Below are 23,365 nucleotides of genomic sequence, written 5' to 3' on the forward strand. Positions count from 1 at the left end.
TACCTAAAAAAAGATGGAGACCTTGTGTTATTGTGTATAGTTAATAGACCTCCTGTATGAAACAAGCGCCTGTGGATCAGACCCAGAACTCCTTGGTTAACTGTCTATATTCTCCAACAGACCAGGCCCAGCGCTCCTTGGTCTATATCCTCCGCTATACAGTTCAAGAAACTAGGGCCAGAACTCCATGGTTACATGTAACTCTCTGTATCCTCCGCTATACGGAATATTACATCACAGCGTCCGTACTATACTCTGTCCAAAGTTACTGTTTCCACCACTTTTTGCTTAATATTTTGAAAATCATTATTACCGCTGTGCCCAAACTTCGCTCATCCATTTTTATAAAAAAAGTCTAGTTTTTTTTTTTAGTTTTAAAACGCTCCTCTATCGCTCCACGTTTCAAAACACAACCAGAAATAGAAAGTCTATGGGAATTTTGCTTTGCGAACAACATGAAAAGTACCCGGATGGTAACGTTGAAAAGTTGTGCGAGGTGTCCCGAGTAATTCCAAATAGAGAAAAGATGTCAACAATAACAGCAACAAAAATAAACATTGAACTGTCAGAATAATTTGTTTATTGTACTGAACCGATGCAGGTACAATTCATATAACATGATAAAGTATACGTAAGTCATGACTACTCATACATTAATCAACAACCTAGCAACTGATATCTTGTAGCAGTTTAAATATCATTAGTTCAGCAGAGTTTACATTGTTATTGTGGTTTTGATGCAACAAATCTGGAAGAGTTTCTCTTCTCCAAGTGCCAAAGTCCCATACATAAACAGAGCTGCGACTGGGGCACATGTTTGTGGATTTTGAACGTTCTTAGAATGAATTAATCACTACACATTACCCTCCCTGTACATCACATATCCCAAATAGAACCACGGGTTGGTGTTAATAACTTGTCTATGTCCGGGCACATATAATTGTACTTCAATATCAATCGGGTATTTTTGTCTTTCTTGTTTTGTGTACATAGCGTACAATATCTGTTGTTCTACATTCATTATTCCCTGATTTAGATATCGCATCACAGCTTTTTTATATTGATCGTGGAATCTGGATATCGCTTCCGGTGTACCCAAGAAAACCCCTCCCCCTATCCAATTTAAGTTCCTTAATATGATTGTTCGTGCACTAGTTCTTTCTAAATCCGAGTGAAAAACACGAGTTACCCCGATTCGAGATTTATTAAAATCATCCGGTACTTCCAACCAGAACTTCTTCTCTCTGTGAACGATATCTCTAAAATATCCGGCGTCCAACCAGCAATAGTAGTCGGTATCAAACACTTTCTTTCGAACAGCACTGTCGAGCACCTGCTGCTTTGCGTGGGTCAGACTGGTATATTCCGGAATAAACGTGTTCGGATAGTGTCGGGGATACCCAGGGGTGGAGTATATTTTTTTTATTTTCGGAATGATTTGAAATGCCCACAATTCCGATCGATTTAAGTGAACGACCTCCGTCAGTAGAGAAGCATTCTTTCGGAGTGCCACAAAAAAGTCTGCGTAGGTTTTATTATCTGTGTAGAAAATCACAGGATTTTTCATGAAAAGGAAGGTCCTCATCCACACATTATAAGTGTTTGATTTTCTAACTGCATGTAAAGTCCCTTTAGGAAAGCTTCCAATGGTAAAAAATGCTGTCACTACTGTTAAACTTTTATTTGTTCCTTTAATTGTTTCTAGAAGCGTGTCATTCTGAAAAAAGAATAATAATAAACTTCAAAATCAATGTTCATGGAAACGCACCAGGATGTTTGTAGAAAGCAGACTATCCTTACAAAATTCGAAATACGTCTTCCTACAACATGAGAAGAACAAAAATTGAGATTTCCTGGGTACCTGCTGGAGAGAGAGGTAGTGCCGTATGGCGTTTAAGGGCGGGGCCCGGAGCAAGGTGGTCCTGATGTCTTGGTACTGGTTGATGTGAAGTATCGTGAATACAAGCACGGCGAAACAGACGGACAGGGCCGCTACCAGCTTCTTCATCGTCCCCACCAAGGAGGGCCTGCAAAACAGAAAGAGCCCGGTGAGGGAGGAAATTATCATTCCCTGAAAGCACAGGGTCACACCACACCATAGCAATATTTTCGTTGAGATCACCACAAAGTGTAATATTGCAAATTGTTATGAATTAGGCTGAGATCTTATTCATAGAAGTAGATTGTTTTAATAATATATCTTTACATTCCACTTATTTTTTGCTTGTAAAGTGTGTTGAAGCTACGGCAGTTATAACACTGTAATAAACATAGGCTACTCAAAGGTAAAAAAGACGAGTTTTATTATGACGTAACAAACGTTAAACGCTGTTAACTGTAACGTCACAAGCGAAAATCAAAGTTCACGGTTGCGGCTATTACTGTGGCTGTTCCATTAATATGAACTTACCCTTAGGATAAAATAGGAATTTTAAGGTTTTAATCACATTTGCAGACAAGGCATGAAGTTAAAATAATGTAAATATAAGCATTAAATCATGATTTAACGCGCGTTACTCAATTTGTATGCACACACCGCTGCAGTTATGAGACCGTATAATTCAACAAATCATGATTCAATGCTGTATTACATTTGCAACTGAATATGTTTCCTTATAAATATGAATCTATACTTCTAATCTAATCGTTCAATTCTGTGTGAACTTTTTCATGACGTCACAATGATCATGATCATTAAAAACGCGATTAATTTAATGATTCTTATCGGTTTATCTTTTTATACTCTGTCCCGAGTTTTTGCTTCCACCACTTTTTGCTTGATATTTCAATAATAGTAAATACCTTTGTGCTCAACTACGTTCATCCACTAATATAAAAAATGTCCAGATTATCTGTTTTGAAACGCCCCCTCTACCGCTTCAGGTTTCAATACACATCCCGAAATTGAAAGTCTACGGAGATTTTGCATTGCAACAGCCATTAATAAGCCCGGATGATAACGTTAAAAAATTGCGCGATGTATTCCGAGTGTATTCCGAATGGAGAAAAGATGTAAACATTCCCCATTATAATTCTCCGTAAGGAATCTGTTTTCGTTCCTGTGAATTTTTCTGAGTGGAAAGGGATAATTGTTCAATGAAGATATCTTGGATATATTCCCTTTCATGGATTTCAATTGTATTTCTTTCACAGGTATGTGTAATTTTATTAAAAATCATCAAAAAGCGATGGAAGCAATAACTTGGGACAGACTATAAAGCGTAAATTTAAGTAATAAACAGCGATGTAAAAAGTTCACCGGGATATGAAGTTGGTTGGTACGTGATCAAATCTTCTGAGAATCTCTTCGGGCTTCACAGGATTTGATCACGTGACAAAACAAGTTTATATCCCGGTGAACTTTTTAACTTGCTTATTTTCCTTAAAAGTCTAATAAAAACGTTAAAAGAATATAATGTATACAAAATGAGAAACTTTGACATAATTGTTAATACTCATTCTTCATCTTTCCGACAGACCGCGAGAACCCGAAGAAAACTATCTGCAGTTCATTCGAATTTTCTCTACAAACGCAGGTTTTTGAAAGAATAAAGTTCCAAGTTCTTGTACATGTAGGCATCCTGTTACAGTGTCTACTTAATGCACTCAAATCAAACCTACACTGTACACATGGATTTACTACAAGTACAGTGTAGTATTAGAATGCCCTGAGAGTGAAATAAGCAATTACAAACAAGTACATTACATGTATTGGAAATAACATAACACATGTGTAACTAACCTTCAAAATGTGTAGAGATAAATAAAATATTAAGAATGACGTCATCACACTGCATATGACGCAAGGTTCACAGGAAGAACTATAAATAGCCTTATTTAGTGCAAGACGGCTGCTCCGTTAACAACTGTGAAATTATTTCAGATTAATATTTTAGATCTAGTCACTAAAACAATTTATTTTTGTCATCCTTTTTTTTTGTTCTTTGTTTTGTTTTGTTTTGTTTTGTTTTGTTTTTTGTTACATAGAAGAATTTATCTAAATGAAATGTAAAACAATTTTCCCGAACGCGTTTTCCTTAAAAATATTTTTATCATTAGATCATTTGTTTAATTTTTATATCACATTGTAAGATGTTAACTCACATACAGCTTTTTATACACAATGTAGTGCAATTTGAAGCGATAGCATACATTCGACAATGCCAGTTACTAAAGAAGTTAAGAAAAAGTGTCGGTTACTTCAGAGACTAATGTCAGCCACTTCTTTGGAATAAATGATTAAATAAATAAAATGAAAGTTTTATTAAAAAAAAAATAATTGCCCAAGTAAAAGCATTTTTAAAAAGTACACTTATATTTCAAACATGTACTGTAACACTCAAGTGGCAATAAAACGAGTCGGCATACTTCAGCAATATTTCGACATTTCAAAACAATTTGAAAATAAGCATATTAGCTATTCAAAAATTGTCAATGCCCCTATATCTTTATAATTGTATATTTACATTTGTAAATGAACCTATAGAATAGCGAAAACGTTCAATTCTGTACGAACTTTTTCATGACGTTACAATGATAAAAGCACACGCCTATCGCTTGTCGTATGGAGCACATTGAATTTCGATAATTTTATCAATTCTGAACAATTTGCCCTTTTCAAAGGTAAATATAAGTAATAAACAGCAACGTTAAAAATTTTACCGAGATATAAACTCGCTTAATTGGTACGTGATCAAATCTTCTGAGAAGTCCTTCGGGTTTCATCACGTGACCACCAAGTTCATATCCCGGTGAACTTTTTAACTTCCTGTTTATTTCCTATTAAATTTCAAAATTTCAATACATATGCATGCTGTTTTTTTTTGTTTTTTTTTTTGGGGGGGGGGGGGGGGTGACACATACAGGATATGTAATAACAAAAACGTGATATCAGATATGAAATATTTGATTTTATGTTTTCAGGAACTTCCTGCGATTTGATTCAGTTGGCATGTGTGGCTGGAGAGGACAGTTTTAATTGGTGAATTTTCTTTAAGGTGGAATAACACACATGGAAAATTGTCACTCGAATTAACAGTAAATTATCTGATTATGAAAGATATAAAAGATGATAAATAAACTGTCCATATGTCAAATAAGCGAAAAATTTGCAGCTTGGGGATAAAAAATGAAAATCAAAAAAATTCAATTCAGTAAGTAACAGCAAAAGCCCCAATGGATTCGAACTCGGGATGTACGGATCACAAGCCAAAGCCTTCAACCACCCGACTATGAAGTAAGGTACATATTGCCGTCGATAAAATCATTTTAATATAACGAAATGTTCGTTTCGATCAGAGGTCAGCCATTTTGTGACGATGTGTTATTCCACCTTTTAAGTCCTAAATCACAGCCGGGGTGCTACAGCTGTCACTGGATTATATATTGTTGCAAATGGAGAGATGTATTTTCACAAGAATAAGGTTGACAGTGTTTCTGTTGAAAGGTGTTTAGAAGATTTTACTCAGTGGTTAAAACAGTACAGAAAATCATGACTTGTTTGTCATAATGGTCGGACATTGGATTCTATTATTGTATTGAAAACTTGTCAAAATAATTCCTTTTCATTACCAATTGAAGGTTTTGTTGATAGTTTATATGTATTTAAAGAAGCTTTACCAGACATGAAATGCTACAAACTTGACGCCTTAGTTAAAGACTTGTATAGCCATATCCTTTAAAGCCCATTCTGCGAGAAAATGACACAAACAGAGGGTATAGAGAATATACAGAGTGACACAAACGCTGATGGTATTGTAAGGGTTACCAAAACACGGTCCATTTTTACCAAGATCATAAATCATTTTTTAATTAAAAAGATATTTCTCGCAACTAGGAATTTACATCTTAGTCATAACAACAAATTTAATTTTTAAATAAATTTGTGGAAACACAGTACCATGATTTTTGTAATAATTAAATAGTATTTGTTTGGATTTTTCAATTTCATTCAATTTCTTTTTTTAATATATTCTTTAACCAATGAGTATTCTTTATATTGGTAGATTTGGGGTCTTATATTGTTGGATACTGGGTCTACTATTTGCAACAAATGCATCCAACAAAAATCTCTTGCACTTATTTGGCGTAGAGATCCACCTTAAAAGAAATAGAAGATATCATTAATGCATTTTTTAATAAGACTTGAATTTTTTTTGATATGATAGTCTATTTCATATAATGTAGTTCTTTGCTTAATTTTATTAGAAGTTTCCAAAATGCTTCCCGAATTTAAATTGAATCTCAACAATAATGAATGATGTATTAATCAAACCCGTATAACTTTATTCATAGAAAATATTCATCAGCAGTGATAATAATTATACAACTGTTAGAACAGTAGCAGACATCCTTATTTGATAAACTATCAGTAGTCACCATCAAACAATTTTATAATACGTGACATCGGCGCATTTTAAAACGTTGATAAAACTTAATATCTAAGCACATTTATGACCTGTTATCGCTTCATATTTTATTATTTTTACATTTTCAAAAATGGTAAAAAACATACTATTTTTGCTAAGCAAGTTATCGACCTGAGAATTTTATGCCTTTTTTTCATCATTGTCATATTGACTGATGGTCGGCTGACGGGACTGATATTCCAACGCATTCAAAAAGTGCAGCTGTTCATATGAAAACCATGCAGTAACTATATAAAAAGAAACTATACTCTGTCCAAAGTTTCTGCATCCACCACTTTTTGATGAATATTTCGATAATCAAAAATACATGTACTTTTGGGCCAAACTAGAATGAAAAAAAGTCCAGATTTTCTGAAACGCCCCTTCTACCGTTTCAAGTTTCTATACACAACTAAGAATAAAAGTCAACAAGGCTTTGCAAACGACATGAAAAGTACCCGGATAATGACGTTGAAAATTTTCATAAACGATGTGGGGGGGGGGGGGGGGGGAGGCCGGATGAGAATTAGAAACGGACAAAACTTCACAGAGATACTATCGCCCATCAAGGTTTTTTTTAACATTAGCGATTGCCGGTAAAACGCATTGTTCTCGTAAAAAGTCCAAAAAGCACTTATTTCTTCCCAAAATGACATTCCCGGGTCACTTTTGATGAACCAAATCGAAATAGAAAGAGTGTTGATGATACAATGTATTTACATGTCAAAAAATCAAAAGTACCGAAGAACTGACGGAGTTGAATTTTTCGATGTTTATTTATTTTAAAATCATTGATATGTTATTTTGCATGACAAGTACAGGTAGTTTCTAATCTGTATTTGAATTAAGCACATTTTTATAATATGAATTTTCGGACTTTTTCGGCACAAGAATGTTGATAAAACCCCATATGAATCATGTTGAGTAATATCTAAAGATATAATAAATTCAATCAAACTATGTATCAGTGATAGAAATATTTCTGGAAAATTTATGGATCCAAGCAATATTGAGCTCTCGTCTCGTTCAACCAACCGTTCGGCTATCGCCGTTAATCCCCGACAAGCAAGAGAGACTCTCTGCTTGTCGAAGATTTACGGAGACAGCCGAGCGTCGAGTCGAACGAGCTCTGGCGTAGGAATACATACATTCATGTTTCCTTGAAAAACAATGCTTTAGCATACATTATTTCGAATTTATCAATTATTCTCAAGAACTAATTCTTGTCAGCGGCGATGATTTGTGCTTCGGTCCAAACACTGTTTCAGTTTCGGTTTGTCAGAGTAACTGCATAGGACAGTTTATTAAAATCAACTCCCAAGAATAATGTCAACTAGTTTATTATTTAACGCTGTGAATACTTGCTAAATTTGTGAATTAATCAATAGCATAATTATCATGCATTGATCAATATCATAAAACATGTTTCTAGATCTGTCAAAAAAAAATATTAAAGATTTTGGAGTAAGTAAATATTTTCATATCTTATGTAGGAAGAGGCAGATTGCGGATACCTGTAGTTATAATTAATTTCTAACCCAAGTTTATTTCACATCTGAGCTACAACCATCAGTGGTATGAAAAAAAACATGGTGCGCCGCCAGCATGCGTTGTTTAAATGTATCAAACAGAAAGTTGGAGTCGTCAATGGCCACCGCGGAACCTCAGACAGAGCCAGTCACAGATGTGTTTGATACAATGTAAATTTATCACAGCGTGAAATCAATGACAACAACGTGGACGGTTTTGATTTGACACAGATGTCTTACCAAACCCACGGGTTAAACCGGACGAGCAAATATCGTACAACCACCATTTGATTCCTCGTATTTTACTGTCCCTCTTGTTTGCTTTGTCTGAGTGAACCATCATTCAGTCCATTTTTATGGTTCTAGTTCTCCGTTGTCTCAGGGGTTTCCCCTTGACTGTGTACTTGACCCAATAAGAGGAGCTAAACGTGTTTAAGAATGAACAGTCTTATCTTAATCCCAAAAGAAATTTACTGACCTATTGAATAATAAATTTTATAAGAAGCAAAATACTCTTTTTCACGAATTGTCAATAGCGCAGAATAACAACTCTTTTACGAAAGAAGGTATCTTTTGTACACACTCGTCGGGTAGTTTGATGACACAGACTTCGTACTATAAAACTGCATTCCGTTTCTTTCATGTCGGCAGTATTTGTTTTAAAACCCTGAGCTCTGCTAAAATTACATCTTGTCTACACCTATTTTTTGATTTTAAAGAATAATTATTTGAAACAAGATGCATCTTGCTATTCTATAAGTTAAAGCCCCGCAGATAATATATGTATGCATCGAATATGTATCTACATATAAAACAAAATTACTGTTTTATCATTGAAAACCTATGATTTCACAATCGGTTAGAAACCTTCATCTTTAATTATAATTGTTTAAATTGACTTTCCCATTTCTTGGCTGACTTTTTTGTTTGGTGTAGAATATATCTATTTTGCAACGATGAAACAGTTTGAATATAGAGTTTTTGGGTGTACACTTTTAGGACTTTTTTAGAAAGCAAATAAATCAGTAATGTGATTTTATAAGGAAACGGTGAAGACGAGAATTTGTTGTGATGAATTATTACCAATAGATATTGAACATCATGGGAAGTTTCATCTTCCCAAGTCAAGGGTTTCTGATTGACTTGGGAAGATGGGGAAGTTTTTTCCCTCTGAGTTTTGTCAACGTGACATTAATGATGAAAAACTGTACCGGATAATTATGCCAGTGCCAAGGTGGCATTTTTGCACCCGTCTAGGCTGCATGTATCGAAAAATTCAAATATGCCACATGATAGACCTTTGCTTAAGAAGTTTATAACCACCTTTGTAATTTTTGTATCTCACATGTTAGGTAATGTTTTTACCTTTAAAAGATAGATTCCTATAGGAAAATTGGACATCAATTTTCTAAAAGGATATTTGGAATTTCCTACTGGAATAGAAATACTTCATATAAGGAATTCAATTTCCGATAGGTCTTTAACTAAACTCCCATAAGATAACAAATCCTGTAGGAAATCTTATTTTTCCATAAGAAAACTTCCTGTCTGAATCAAATTCCTGCAGGAAATACTTTTCTCCTTTAAGAAATTTAATTCCTATAAGATTTTTAGAAAATCCTATAGGATTTTCAATATTTTTTATAGGAAAGTTATTTCTCCTATGGAATTATTGTTTTCCTATGGGATATTACTTTTGAACGGTGAATTTCTCACCTGCCAGGTGAGACACACTAAAAACAAAAGTGGTCATTTACTCTCTAGACAATGGTCTATCATTAGGTATTTATGGATTTTTTCGAAACTGCATCTGAAGTTGGTGCAAAAATGCCCCTTATCACAGGTATAATTATCCCTAGTAATATATAATTCGTTACCCACGGATAGTGGCGTACAATGAGGAATATATACTCAGTATTCTGTTTGGAGTAAATAGGTTTGATACCTTGATTAATGATAAACTATATACTTGTTGACCTTGTAATGAGGAAGAAATTCTTTAAAGTGATTTTTGTTACATAGAAATCAAAATACTCACGGCAGTAAATAGGAGTCTGACATATTTTGTGGAATTTACAATTGTTTATTATACTTTCATGTTGAATACTGAAATCTGATTGGTTTAGACGCAGTTGGTAATCCGTTCTATTACCCTCAGCGTTAGCAACACACTTGGCAACGGGTAACACTATATAGATAGTGCCTGTTTGGAAGGGTAACTGTTGAAATATACACTAGTACTCCGAGAAAACCATTGTCAACCGACGCGAAGCGGAAGTTGACAATGGTTTTTTCGGGGTGTGAGTTTCAACAGTTATCCTCCCAAACAGGCACTATTTATTTTATCATACTGAATGTCTTAATTTTAAAGAAAAATTTATTGCTTTTATACAAAAATAAAGTAAATTCTACGGCGAACCGTACGCACATAATTTACGCGCATGCAACAATTCGTTGTGTTACCCTTTGCCATGTGTTTGATGCCTCAAAAATTGCTTGCGTCAAAAATTCGCACTCTTATAAACAGGGTTGGAGCAGTTTACGCTTTTATAAAATAATTATATAACCCGAAAAGTTTACATATGTATGCATGTTGTAGTTATGAATACACAGATAAGATGTTACTGTTTATTAAATCGATATTTTTTTCTTTACAGTGTTTTATACCCTTCCTTTTTTTAGCCTGAAAAGATTTAGGTTAGGTTCTGAACCGCATATCATGATTTCGAATCCGCCTGGAGCTTTTGTTCATGTTGACTGAATTAAATTTTTGAAAATGTAATTTTTCATCCAAAATTTGCATATTTTTGGCCTATTAGACTTAAATACTTCTTATCCATTATGATATCTATCATAATTAAGTAATTTTCTGCTGATTTGAGAAAATATTTCTCGGTGTAGAGAGCCATCCTAAAATGAATTAGGGCTTACGGTGAATTATTGAGAGGGGGAGAGGTTACTCAATTTTAAGTACATGTATTCCTCGTGGGTTTTTATTATATTTGAGAAGTTCAAATTTCAAACGGTTGTGATAGTTTCTTAGGATACAATGTTATCCATATCCATATAGATAATGTAGTAACAATAAATCTATGTGAAAGTTAGTCGTCCGTGTTGATTTCCGAGTTACACTTACATATGCACTTTATTTTATTTTTTCCTTTTATAAGGTGTATACACCAAACAGCCCGACTGGCTGAAGATTGAAATAACTAAATCTTTAAACTTACGAATTGAGTATGGAGCCTTCGGCTCGGTGATTGTGTACTTATGTATACGTAGCTCAACCACCGTTACGGTATTGACCTCGAAAAACAGCAATAATTTAATAATGGCACAAATCTTAATCAACTGATCTTGAAGAATTATTATTAAATCATATTAAGCTAGAATATACTAGTATAATTTTATTGAGCAACTAATTTGCTGGGTTTTGTAGGAGACGGTGTTTTCATTATTACTTTTGTTCCTTATTTTTTTTTAGGGCCAGGAAAATTATCATATACAACCACTTACGATCTATGAATTTCTCGAAACTGTTAACACAAAAATCATTTCTCTCCAAAGGACTTCTGTTGGTTTCACAGTCTTCCATGATATTGATTTAACAAAAATTCATAACCATACAAAATCATGTAATGAAATATCTATTTATTGACCAAAATCGACAGAGGTCAACAATTCACTAAGGGAGATCATTTTTGAAAGATTGGTTTCGAAATGATCATTGTTACGTATGGCGTAACAATATCAGATTAGCTTAGAGCAAGATCTGTGCACAATCAGCAATTTCATCTTTATTGTACATGGTATATAAAGGACCACAGATAGCAACAGAAAATATTAATGCCACATCTAGTACTTTTAGTTGATTTTAAGCAAAAAGGATAGGTCAATTTAGGATTAGGATTCAGGTTGCCTCGAATACGGCCTCATCTAGTCAATGATGTTGCAAAAATGCAGACTTAACGCTGATGGTAATTCCTTAATTACATTATTCGTCAGTGCTTCTAATTAGTATTGGATTCCTGGGTTGGGTAAATTATACTACTATTCTGAATAATAAAATAATAAATAATATAACTTCCAAACACTATTTTCTACGAAAGACGAATAGGGCCACATAAAAAAATATTTTTATCTCGTAATTACGAGAAAAGATCTCGTTATAACGAGTTAATTATCTCGTTATTACGAGAAAAAGATTTCGTTTTTACGAGTTAATTATCTCGTAATTACGAGAAAATATCTCGTTATTACGAGAACACATCAACAGTGTTTGGAGGAGGTGTTTGTTCGGGATTGGGGGTAAATGTGAAATGCGTATACAAACACATGAAACCATGCTTCAGAAAGGGGAAATTACATTAGTTTGAATTTTGAATTGAATTTTTTGAAAACGCAAACGTGAGCATTGAATGTTTTCTTGATAGTTTTACACAAATAATGAAGTATTCGATAGCCATTGCTGTAAAAGGGAGAATAACAGCAGCAACAAACCCACTTAAGTTAAAATCAACATAATCTAGATTGAAAAAAATTATTTACATAAATTTACATACATATGATCGCAATATCCTGCGTGTATTTTATCAAGATAGAAACAACTGAGACATTTTCAACAAAGCAAGGAAAAAAATAAAAAGTATGTTTAGTAAAAACCAGGTGACGGCACAAGAAACATGAGGGCAACAAACTTGATTATCTGACAAGGAAGTTCATAGGATATTTAAACGTAAGAAAGCTACTAGGAGCCCATTGACTTATGTGGTTTCTTCCAGTATTTTAATGACCTGTGTAATAATAAATATACAAATGAACCTAATATGGCCAATGGTAGTTTTTGAGAGACAGACGAATCAGTCTTTTTTCGAAGTAGGTAGTTATATTTCTTATGACGCAGTAGCAGGTGTTTTAAATGGTTTAAAATGTGGTAAACCCACGGATTTTGATGATTTATTGAATAAATTCCTGAACATGGGTAAAAATTGTAGTGTTGCTTTGAAGATAACAGAAAAGCATTTTACAGTACTGATAGAAACAAAATGGTTTTATGAACTTGCAAAACGCGGGGTTTCTGTTCTTATTTTCTTTGTTTAAACAATAAAATGCTTTCTTTGGTGCAGAACAAATATTTAAGCCGCGTCAGCGAGTTATGTAAAAAAATTTCTGCAATGAACGCTACCTTCATAACCCGCATGAATCATCAAAGAAAGCATTTGTATTGTTTTTAAACTTTACATCTTTCTTTTAGCAAACTCATAAATTGATCGTAAAAAGTAAGTGAAATTGAATAAATTGTTAATGTACATCAGCACGTTAGATAAAAGAAACAGATTGATGGTTTCGATCAATCGATAAAAGGGCGTGTCAATTTTAGTCCTGTTAGTTTTTACAGAGCTATGAATTGCAATATGTAAATACATATTGATGACTTCAAATTTGATCTCTTTAGAGTGTATGTGAGCCAACCCTTCTAAAAGGCATTTCATGGATTCTCTTGATGTATGCATTACTGTCTGAGTCTAAGGAGGGTCTTCAAAACATTCTAGATAGTTTGCAAGTTTATTGTGAAATTTGGCTGATGTTAACGTGGCTAAAATAAAGTTGTTGTATTCCGGAAAGGACCAAATTGAGAATGGTCTAGAATTGACAAATGGTTTTGTAAAAAGCAACCGATCGAGCTTGTAAATAGCTTTAACTATTTAGGCATTGCTTTTAATGGTAGATTTAATCTAACACAAAAATATTGGCTCAACAAGGTAGTAAGTGCACCACTGTATGTTCATTTATAATCAAGACACAGCTTGTCCTGAATCAAAAATAATTATGATAGTATTGACAGTGAAACAATGTGTTGCTGAAGTAGCTAGAATTGTTGCAATAGGTACATGTACATGTGGATATATTCCTTACATTGTTTAAGATTTACAAGTACGTAGGAATAATATAACACTAACTGATATGTACCCAAATCAATCAAGCATAACAAGAACGCGAATCCAGCATCGCAGGAACTCCAACAATGAGAGACTATGAAATCAAATTCTACGACACTTACACTACTTTATCACTTTTTCAACTGGTAATGTCTCACTATTGATTATCAATACTTATATCATTTAAACGTGAATGTTAAAATCATTATATTATCATAAAAAATTAATAAAACTTCATTTGTTGTTTTTTGGACGGATTGGCGAAAAAAGTATAGCAATCGCAGAAGATGTTGCAAACAAATCATAGCATTAACCGAAAGAAACGGTTGCTCTATTCCATATAGTAACACAGTTCATTTAAGTTTAGTTAGATAGAACAACTATAAAAGCACATAATATAGATCTCTCTCTCTCTCTCTCTCTCTCTCTCTCTCTCTCTCTCTCTCTCTCTCTCTCTGCTTATACTGATTATCTATTTATTTATACATTGCCTATAAACTATGTGGTTTTGAGCTAATAAACTATATACTAACTGGTTTTGATAAAGTAATTGTAGTGGACGATAATATACCCTCAGATTTGCTAATTAAGGTCGAGATCTAGTAAATGAAAGGTGCCTACAGGTTCATGAAATTTAAGATATATATTTTTTTAATAATGCTTCATAACAATATCTTTGTGTCAAAGGGTGTACCGGGGCTTAAATGTTTGGTAAATACAATTAAAAATCATGTTTTAAACAATCATTTACTATGAGATATGTAGGATAAAAAGTAACAAATATCGGAGTTTTGTCCATTTTGACTGTTGAAATATATCTAGATTGCCTAGTCTCTCCAAAAACGGCATTAAACAAGCTCTCGAATTTCTCTTCAAAATGGTATCAAATTGAATATAGGTACCGGGATTACTTTTCCCGCGATTTAATATAGAATGTCAAAATATTGTTTTATTTTCTACATGATTCCTTTAAAGCCGTAAATTACGGGAAAAGATTCATCAAATCAATTATGACGTCATAATGGTTATAGCACCAAAAAGACAGTCTGGAATCATTAAGGGTGAGTTTTTTGTGTCCGATCCATGGTGAAATGAACATTTGGAGCAAAAATGACCTTGACATTAATTGTTCAAATTTCTTGGACTTATTTTAATCAAATTTTGTTTTAAAACTTACTTTTTCTAATCATTTTAGACTGAGAGTGCATTTTCACTAATTCACAATCAAATGCACAACATTCAAATAATGCTTTAGTGTAAAATCTGTGTTACTAAATTTTCAATGATGGCGTATTTGAGATCATTTTACGATGCCTATATTGCTATTTCTATGACAATGTGACTGTCAAAATGATAAAGTTCATTAGTTCTAATTCAGGAATATACGAGGCAACACAGGAGCGCAAGCACATTTATTTGTATATTTATAACCAAAGTTGTCCGATCCAAGGTATGTGTCCGATGCATGGTGAAATCACTTACTAGATCTTGACTTTAAGCGTCCATGACAACCAAATTTTACGAACAGTTGGTAAAAATACTCGACAATGATAATATTATCAATCAAGATTAGCTGCAGCTAGGTTAAGATTTGAGCCGAGTTCTATCATAATATACCGGTAAAACAAATCCTTAAGACGCCACATACGATACAGTCAAGGCTTTTTAGATTATATAAATTTACTTAACCTGCTTTTACATTTATTCGAAGTGTTTTTGAATTCTAGAAATAAAACACAATATACCATTGGTTTTTTTTCACGAACTTTGAATTGTCTGCCTATATTGTAATTTTTATTCGAAATTCATACCTTGCATATATTTTTTTAATTTGCATGCCAAAATTTATCTCTTTTCTTCTTGGATTAGCTCAAAAAAAATTGTGAAGTCGTATTTAAAAATATAACTCTTCAAATCAAACTCTTTTCTGTCCGAAAATAAGAAAAATGCCTTATAAAATACATGGTTACGACGAGACCGAATGGTTAACAAATCACCCTGATATACCTTTAATTTTAGCTATTTGTTTTCACCTTTTAATTATTAAACTGTAAAAAAAAAAATCTTCTTAGTTTTGAAATTTGAATATTTCCATCTATATTTATTATTCTTATTTAGAACTCTTCTTCTCAAAAAGATTAATAGAACTTAAGGCTTTGACCGTTGTTCGTCCAGCCTACTTCATTACTTTACATAAAATTTGGGTGCGGGGTGATGTTCGGCAAATGGTCTCCCGATTTTACATTTTTAATATAAACTGAAAAATGTGACTTGAAGTACTAGGAAATCGTTTGTGCTATGGAATTTGCATGTAGTGGATAATTAATTAGAACGCATATAGATGAGAATCGAAAATACTGCAACTTATGCTACTGTATTCTGATAAAAACTTGTTCAAAGTACATGTAAAATGGGAACAAAATAAAGGTGTATATATATGATATAGGAAAATTACGCCAACAGACACAAAATAATGCCTGTCGGCACGCTGTACTGATTAATTTGACCTTTTCCTCCCCGAACTCCTCAAATATGTTTTAAAGATATGATTTATTAAAGGACGGCGTTGCCAGTGTAAACAAAAAGTTAATATTTCATATTCATCAATATCTGGCGAAACTTGTAGTGTTTTAAAGGAATGAATGTACAGGTATCTTTCTATGCAAACAACAACAATTGCATGAAAGCACTTTATACATACACGTATTTTTATTGAAATACGATTTCACCTACGCAAGGTGGGTATCCTAACCTACGTTAATTATTACTTGAATGATATGAATCTAAAGAATTATGGATAATACATAAAAAGTATAGAGATTGAAAAAGAATGGAGAGTTAGCAATGTGACATTTTTCTTACCTTATTTTAACATGACGTAGTCAACTGTTTATAAAATGAACACAGAATACTGATAACAACTATACTTAGCGTTTCTTATCAGAGACTGGGGCGCTAACGGGGAGGCCTTGACTGCGCATGCTCCGGGAATTAACATTCATTTTACCCAATAAGCTTATGAAGAGCTCGAGTCAACACATGTTGATGGTGTTTTACGGTGATATGCATATGCATATTATCACAGGTGTAACATTAAATCGATCATTGGCTCGCGTTTTATGGACATAAGAAGGTACGTGTTGCGCTTTGAGGGTCGGTTGACTCACACTGGACGCAGCCGGTCACATTAGATAAGCCTGCTATACCGACACCAAATGCAAACAATGTATGTAACGCAGGCTCTCGAGTCTGATAAAACGTCCCATAAATCCACTACCTTAGAAAAAAGGGAACTGATTTGACAAAGGATTTTCCAACTTTTCATAAGCATCGTTTAACCGTTGTGACCGCTGCAAGATTTGTGCTAATATGAACAAACTTGATGAGGAAAACAAGTATTCTTTTTAATGGAATGACATTGGTCAGCTCTCTTTATGTAATATACGCTACATGCGGTAAACTATATATAGCACCGTTTTATTGATTTCCGGAATGGAAAGGCATGAATGAGCTTTATTTTTAGTGGGCGAATTATACTTCCGACTAATATTCTTACGCATATGTGAAAAAAAAATTATGTACATGTATGTAACTTTATGAATGTTTTATTTTCATGGTAAACGGATAAGATTACTGTTTTAAGTAATCTACGTCAAATTAAAGATTTAGATAAGGTTGTCTTTGCATAGTAAATAAAATAGTGCAAGGCGCAATGCGTGCGCAAATAGTTAAAATTTTAAGAAAACATGTATATAATAAATTCGCTATAGTTATTATAATATTGAAAACAACTTTGCATAATAAGACATAAGCTACTGTTACTTTTTGACATGTACAATAAAACACACAACTTCATGTGAAAATGATAAAACGAAATTCAAAAAGTACAGTTTATCTACAGTAGTACAGTATTCCCAGAATCCCCTACTATGGAGTCGAGCATGCGTATTCCAGTGAAAAAGACTAACGTAGTTGCTAGCGCTCGAGAGCGCTAGCAATTATGTATGTAACTCTATAAATGTTTTATTTTCAGGGTAAACGGATAAGATTACCGTTTTAAGTGATCTACGTCAATTTAAAGATTTAGATAAGGTTGTCTTTGCATAGTAAATAAAATAGTGCAAGGCGCAATGCGTGCGCAAATAGTTAAAATTTCCGGAATGCCTTATATGGACACAACTGTGATCGGCCGAAGCCGATCATAAAAACCCCGAAGTTTTTTTTATATATATCAAACAATATGTGATCTTTTAGAATATCAGTGCAAGATACTTATCTTTTAGTTGATACATGCAAGTTCAATGTAGTAACGTTATTTGAGAAATGCGTTTATGTGTAGACACCTATAGTTTTTTCATCATTTGCCTGATGTTCACATAGGACTAGCCATCGCTCTCTGAGCTGATGAAAAATCATCAAATTTGCTGCCAAGTTAGAGGGGAGGGGTGGGTGGGTTTGATGAAATCGTGTGAGGTGAAGTCAGGTATATAACAATTTTAAGTGCTCCAAATATTAAATCTTAGACATGGCCTATGCCCATTAAAGCCACCCCCCCCCCCGTCCTCTAAAACTGAGTGTTAGCCTTGTTGTAACCTAAAAATAAATAGGTCGTTTGATAAATGGTTAAGGTAAACAGCATCCCTCTACAGGCCAAGGTCTTCATTATCTAGTTCCGCGCATGTGGCAACGCATTTTTAAAATATTACGCACTTTGAAACAAATTTGAAAAAGCGTTAAATTTTTAACAAAATAAACGCACTTTGAAAATTTTGTTTCAAAGTGCGTTAAATTTTGGTCAAAATCAACGCACTTTTTGTTCAAAGTGTCTTTCGAGTGTATACCAACATTTTTTCGTTCATGACACTTAACGCACTTTGAAAAAATAAATTAGGAAAAACTGAAGTCTGGTTTAAGAAAACATGTATATAATGAATTCGCTATAGTCATTATTAAGAATTCGTTATACGGATATAACGAATTACGGATGTAACGAAGTAAATCCATTGATCCCAAGGACTTCGCTATTACGAATTCGTTGACCCAGTGGTCAAATTTCTTTGGAGAAAACTGACCCAGAGTCAATATTCTAATACGACAAGTAGGGTCCTTTTTCTTCATTAGAAAACATTCCAGACCTGTAGATCTACGAACCTCCACACGTTGAAAACTGACCACATAGAATTTTGACCTCGCTCATTGCTACATAGATATTTAAGAAATTATAGGCGATACACGTATTAAACATGTTTTGCGAGGGGCCGGGGGGGGGGGGGGGGGGCAACGAAAGCAAATGCAAGATTAGGCAGAACTCGGAATGGAATATTGAAAATGTTATATTATGTTATTTACTTGATCGATGTGTTAAACTGGGTAAAAAGGATAAACTTTATGTAATTTTTAATAGTGTTAAAACTGTTATTCATATTCAAGTTTATTTATTAAGAAAATCTATGATTTATTTATTTAATTAATCAAATAGACATTGTTACAAAGAATATTGCACAAAAGCTTATAGTTAAGTTTCGCAAGATATTTTATGAGACATATCTGTAAATATACAATACATTCATTTTTTGAAACTGTTTGATTAACTGGTTTACAGAATTTTTGCATACAAGATTCTTATTGAAAAGAATTCATCGTTGGTCTACGCGTACAACATTTTAGTATCTCATGCTTTGACCACTAGTCCCAGTTTATCAAACTAAACAACATATCCAGCTCTCTATTCGGATAAGGAAGGAGACTTTGCAGGACATCTAGAGCGTTATTGAAGAATTTTAATAACCCATGGTGCGAAGCCATTAAGAAAACTTTAAATCAATGTGGATTGACATATATATGGTATCAAAACACAATAAACATACCCTGGTTAAAATCTAAAGTATACAATATTTTATTAGACCAATTTAAGCAATCATGGTATAGTGAGGTACATAATTCTCCAAAAGGTTTAAATTATAGGATTTTTAAAAAGTCACTGGATTTTGAAAAGTATTTATTGACTTTGCCAACACAATTATGTAAGAAATATTGTAACTTTAGAACTGGTAATGCTAAATTACCTATTGAGATAGGTAGATGGTTTCATATTCCTAGAGAAAACAGAATTTGTAAACTATGTACATGTACCTGCAATGAAATTGGGGATGAATTTCACTACCTTTTCAAATGTACTGATGTATATATATCCAATTCAAGGGTTAGATGTTTACCAAAATATTTCATAACAAATCCAAATGTTGTCAAATTTGAAAAAATGTTTAATGTCACAAACATAAACCAACTTACCAATATTTGTAAACTATTAGATACTATATTTGAGAGAGTTAGCTCTCTTGGTTAAATTATAACAGATATAAATTATATCTGTTATCCCTTCATCATGCCTGTACCATTGATTTTCATGTATTATATATATTGTAGTTTGTACATACTGTACATATGTTTTTTCTCTACACTGTAAATTCAGTTATGAGAATAAAGTTCATTGTCATTGTCATTGTTAGTGATCCAATAAAATTCTGTTTTCGATTACATGATCTTTAAAATAGCGAGACGAAAAGGTTACACTAGCAAAACATGTTGCAGTAAAAGCTCGCAACTGTTGTTCGTCGGTCACGTTTTTTTATATCAATGTTAATAATGCTATTAATAAATTTTTAAAATAGTATGGATCACTAAAAATTCAATGTGGATGAGAGAACATCATGTTTGATTTTTTTTAAACTAAGTTTAATTCCCAAGCAAGTTTCTCAGTCATGAAAAATACAACCAAACGCTTCAACCAACTGTCATGCACCATTATTCTAACAATATTATAATTACTAAAGAAAAATAATTAAAAAGTTATTTTAATAGCTTATTTAATCACAATCTGTGTACATTTCATTTTTCCGTTTCGTTAATTAAGCAAATTACATGTAAATGCAATGATTTAGTTGATAGACATTTGTAAGAATGATATCAAATAATTAGACAATCTTTTGATAATAATCATTCATAAAATAAGAATAAAAATACAAAGTAAATTTAAGCTGAAAATGTCATAGTATTTTTCCATTTTCCGTTCCGTTTTCCGTTCCGTTTTTCGTTCCGCGTTTTAGCAGCACCCTTATATGGTTTTTAAATACATGTATTCTTCTTAAGCCTGTTGCAGTAAAAAAACATTTGTTTTTCGAAAGATCCAAATTGGATGATGCATGCAATGTCGGATCTAATGAGTGGCTGAATTCAAACTGTTTGAATTAATCGACCCCCCCCCCTTTAAGCAAACATAATTATAAATCGGACACCCCCCTGCCCCCCCCCCCCCCCCTCCTCCGCCCTATGAAATTTCTGGATTCACGCATGTGATGAGATGCGCCTATTTCAGACCCATGGTGAATGATGAAATCTGTCATGGCGATAGAGACCGGGATGATTTCTCTTCCCCTGTAAATTAACTGGTATCAGTTTCTGTGCGGGTTCTTTTTATTCAATCAGGTTGATATCATTCCTTTTAAGGCATGGTTTGACAATGAAAAAATACGTCATATTATCAATCATTCTCCCCTCCCATTTAAAACATGTCTAGATTTACGCCTATTCTAATTATCCGTTATAAACATTCTTGCTTTCTAAGGTACGTCTTTCTGTTGCCAAGATGCATGGTTAGTGGAACAATTAGGCGGTATGGGATGTCCATATTTGTGATGGGATATTTAATAAACGGGTCTCAAAATTTTGGCATTTTTAATACAAATGCAATACTCTCAGAATGCTTGTTGATATACTTTATGTTTATCATTTTTTAATATACAGAAGACAAGGGATAGGCTTACATGCACATGTAAGTTATGTGTGTGGTCACGCCGGAATACGATCATATTAACACCTATTAATGGATATATATATCATTATCAAAGCATCTCTGCAGTATTTCATAGAAGTTAAAACTGAATTTTTGTGTTATTTTCATGTACATTTATAAGAATTAATAATAAAATATTGATAATATTCAAACGAATCTTCTCATACTTAACAGTGCATTTAATTTAGAATCTTCTAAATCGCGTGTATATTTTACTTACATAATGTGATGTTACTAATACGTATCCGTTGACTGTCGTCGCCAAAACATGCTCTATTGTTAATAAAAAAAATACAAAGCATCTGAATTTATTTTTCTTATGCAATGAACATGCACTAAAATAATTTCAATACACTTCATGTGCTACAATAGAGCTATCAAAACTCTAGCATATTGCTTATGCTGAAAAAAAGAAACCCCACAGATTTTTCAGCTTACCATTAACCACCATATTAAAAATTGAAGTTTAATTTCCTAAAAAAAAGCCCTGCTCAGAGTATAGACAGTGTACACCTACATGTAGTGTACACTTTTGCCCTTGGTTATAATACAAGTGTACACCGGTTGTAGGTGTACACTTTTGCCCTTGGTTATAATACAAGTGTACACCGGTTGTAAGGTGTACACTTTTGTATAGCATTCTCATGTCAACCGTGCCATTTGTGTTGTTTAGAAAAATTGGTCATTAAGAAATATCGAACTTGGAATTAAAAAACTTACTTTTCTCAATTTCATCTTTATAGATTATAACGGCAAAGACTTCATATGTAATACAGTTACATGGTTTGAATAATACCCCCTCTGAAAAAAATAGTGGGTTAAAAGACCCGGATCAAAATATTGGATAAAGAAAACGCCTTTGGTCGAAATAGGAGATATCAGAAGACCAAAAGAAACCAATAACGGATATATATAGCCAAAATGTATGAAGGGAAAAAATGTACTGTCATTACTGGGGGTGTATACAGGGACGGAAAATTGGGCGCAGTTAAATTTTTTCTTTAAAAAAAATAATTCTTTTCCTGTTACATATATAGACGTCCGACATTGTAGTGTGGTAGGGTGACTTACCCAACACTTCTAGACCTATTTTGGTTATTTCAAACAAAAACCTTAGGTTGACGCTTCCAAAATGGGTGCTTAGCGATGTCTTGATACAATCTCAATGTCTCCACGATATCAAGTGTTCAATAAATTTAAAAGAAACGAGTTTTTATTCTTTTTATTAGATACCATAATTTAACAGGATGGTCAATAAATACAGATGACAGGTGGATGAATGAGCAATGAAGCTGGATATAGACCGTCAATGAGAATACAGAGGAGATTATTTCTTAGATTATTTTTTCCAAAAACATTTGCATTTTTTAATTTCTGATGGTCAAAGCGTGCGCGTGTTTTGATTTTTATTTCTTAAATGAGTAGGCTCCCAGTAATTGTCTCGGCAAAGGACATAATACTTATGCTCTCATTGGAAAATCCTGATCAAAAAAAAGTTATGAGAAGATAAAATCTCTGGACATATTATAAACAAAGTATTGGTTAATAAACTTCCAGTCTAGAGGTAGTTAAGAGTTCTCTCCCATTAAAGGAGTTTATCGTGTATTGAATATACAAATAAGTGAAAAATCTGGAACA

General features: G+C 33.3%; 1 protein-coding gene across 2 annotated transcripts; it reads right to left on the reverse strand.

The window, feature by feature from the left end:
• Positions 1-460: 460 nt before the first annotated feature.
• LOC105330591 (protein HtrL) lies at positions 461-16,882 on the reverse strand. Of its 2 annotated transcripts, none has more exons than XM_011432355.4 (3): positions 16,738-16,882; positions 1,862-2,027; positions 461-1,717 (listed from the first exon to the last, which is right to left on the reverse strand). In XM_011432355.4, the coding sequence occupies exons 2-3, from the start codon at positions 2,006-2,008 to the stop codon at positions 854-856; spliced, it is 1,011 nt and encodes a 336-aa protein (XP_011430657.3). In that variant the 5' UTR covers positions 2,009-2,027; positions 16,738-16,882; the 3' UTR covers positions 461-853. The 2 variants fall into 2 exon arrangements, with proteins under 2 accessions (XP_011430657.3, XP_034327673.2); XM_034471782.2 differs by lacking the exon at positions 16,738-16,882 and adding an exon at positions 5,981-6,081.
• Positions 16,883-23,365: the final 6,483 nt, after the last annotated feature.

This window comes from Magallana gigas, chromosome 8 (assembly GCF_963853765.1).
Source record: "Magallana gigas chromosome 8, xbMagGiga1.1, whole genome shotgun sequence".
Lineage (NCBI taxonomy): Eukaryota > Metazoa > Mollusca > Bivalvia > Ostreida > Ostreidae > Magallana > Magallana gigas.

Bases quoted from the DNA above. Each gene is read 5' to 3' on its own strand.
- LOC105330591 (XM_011432355.4), bottom strand. From the start codon at position 2,008: ATGAAGAAGCTGGTAGCGGCCCTGTCCGTCTGTTTCGCCGTGCTTGTA. The intron at 1,718-1,861 runs GTACCCAGGAAA...TTCTTTTTTCAG, and splicing joins ACTACCTCTCTCTCCAGCAG to AATGACACGCTTCTAGAAAC.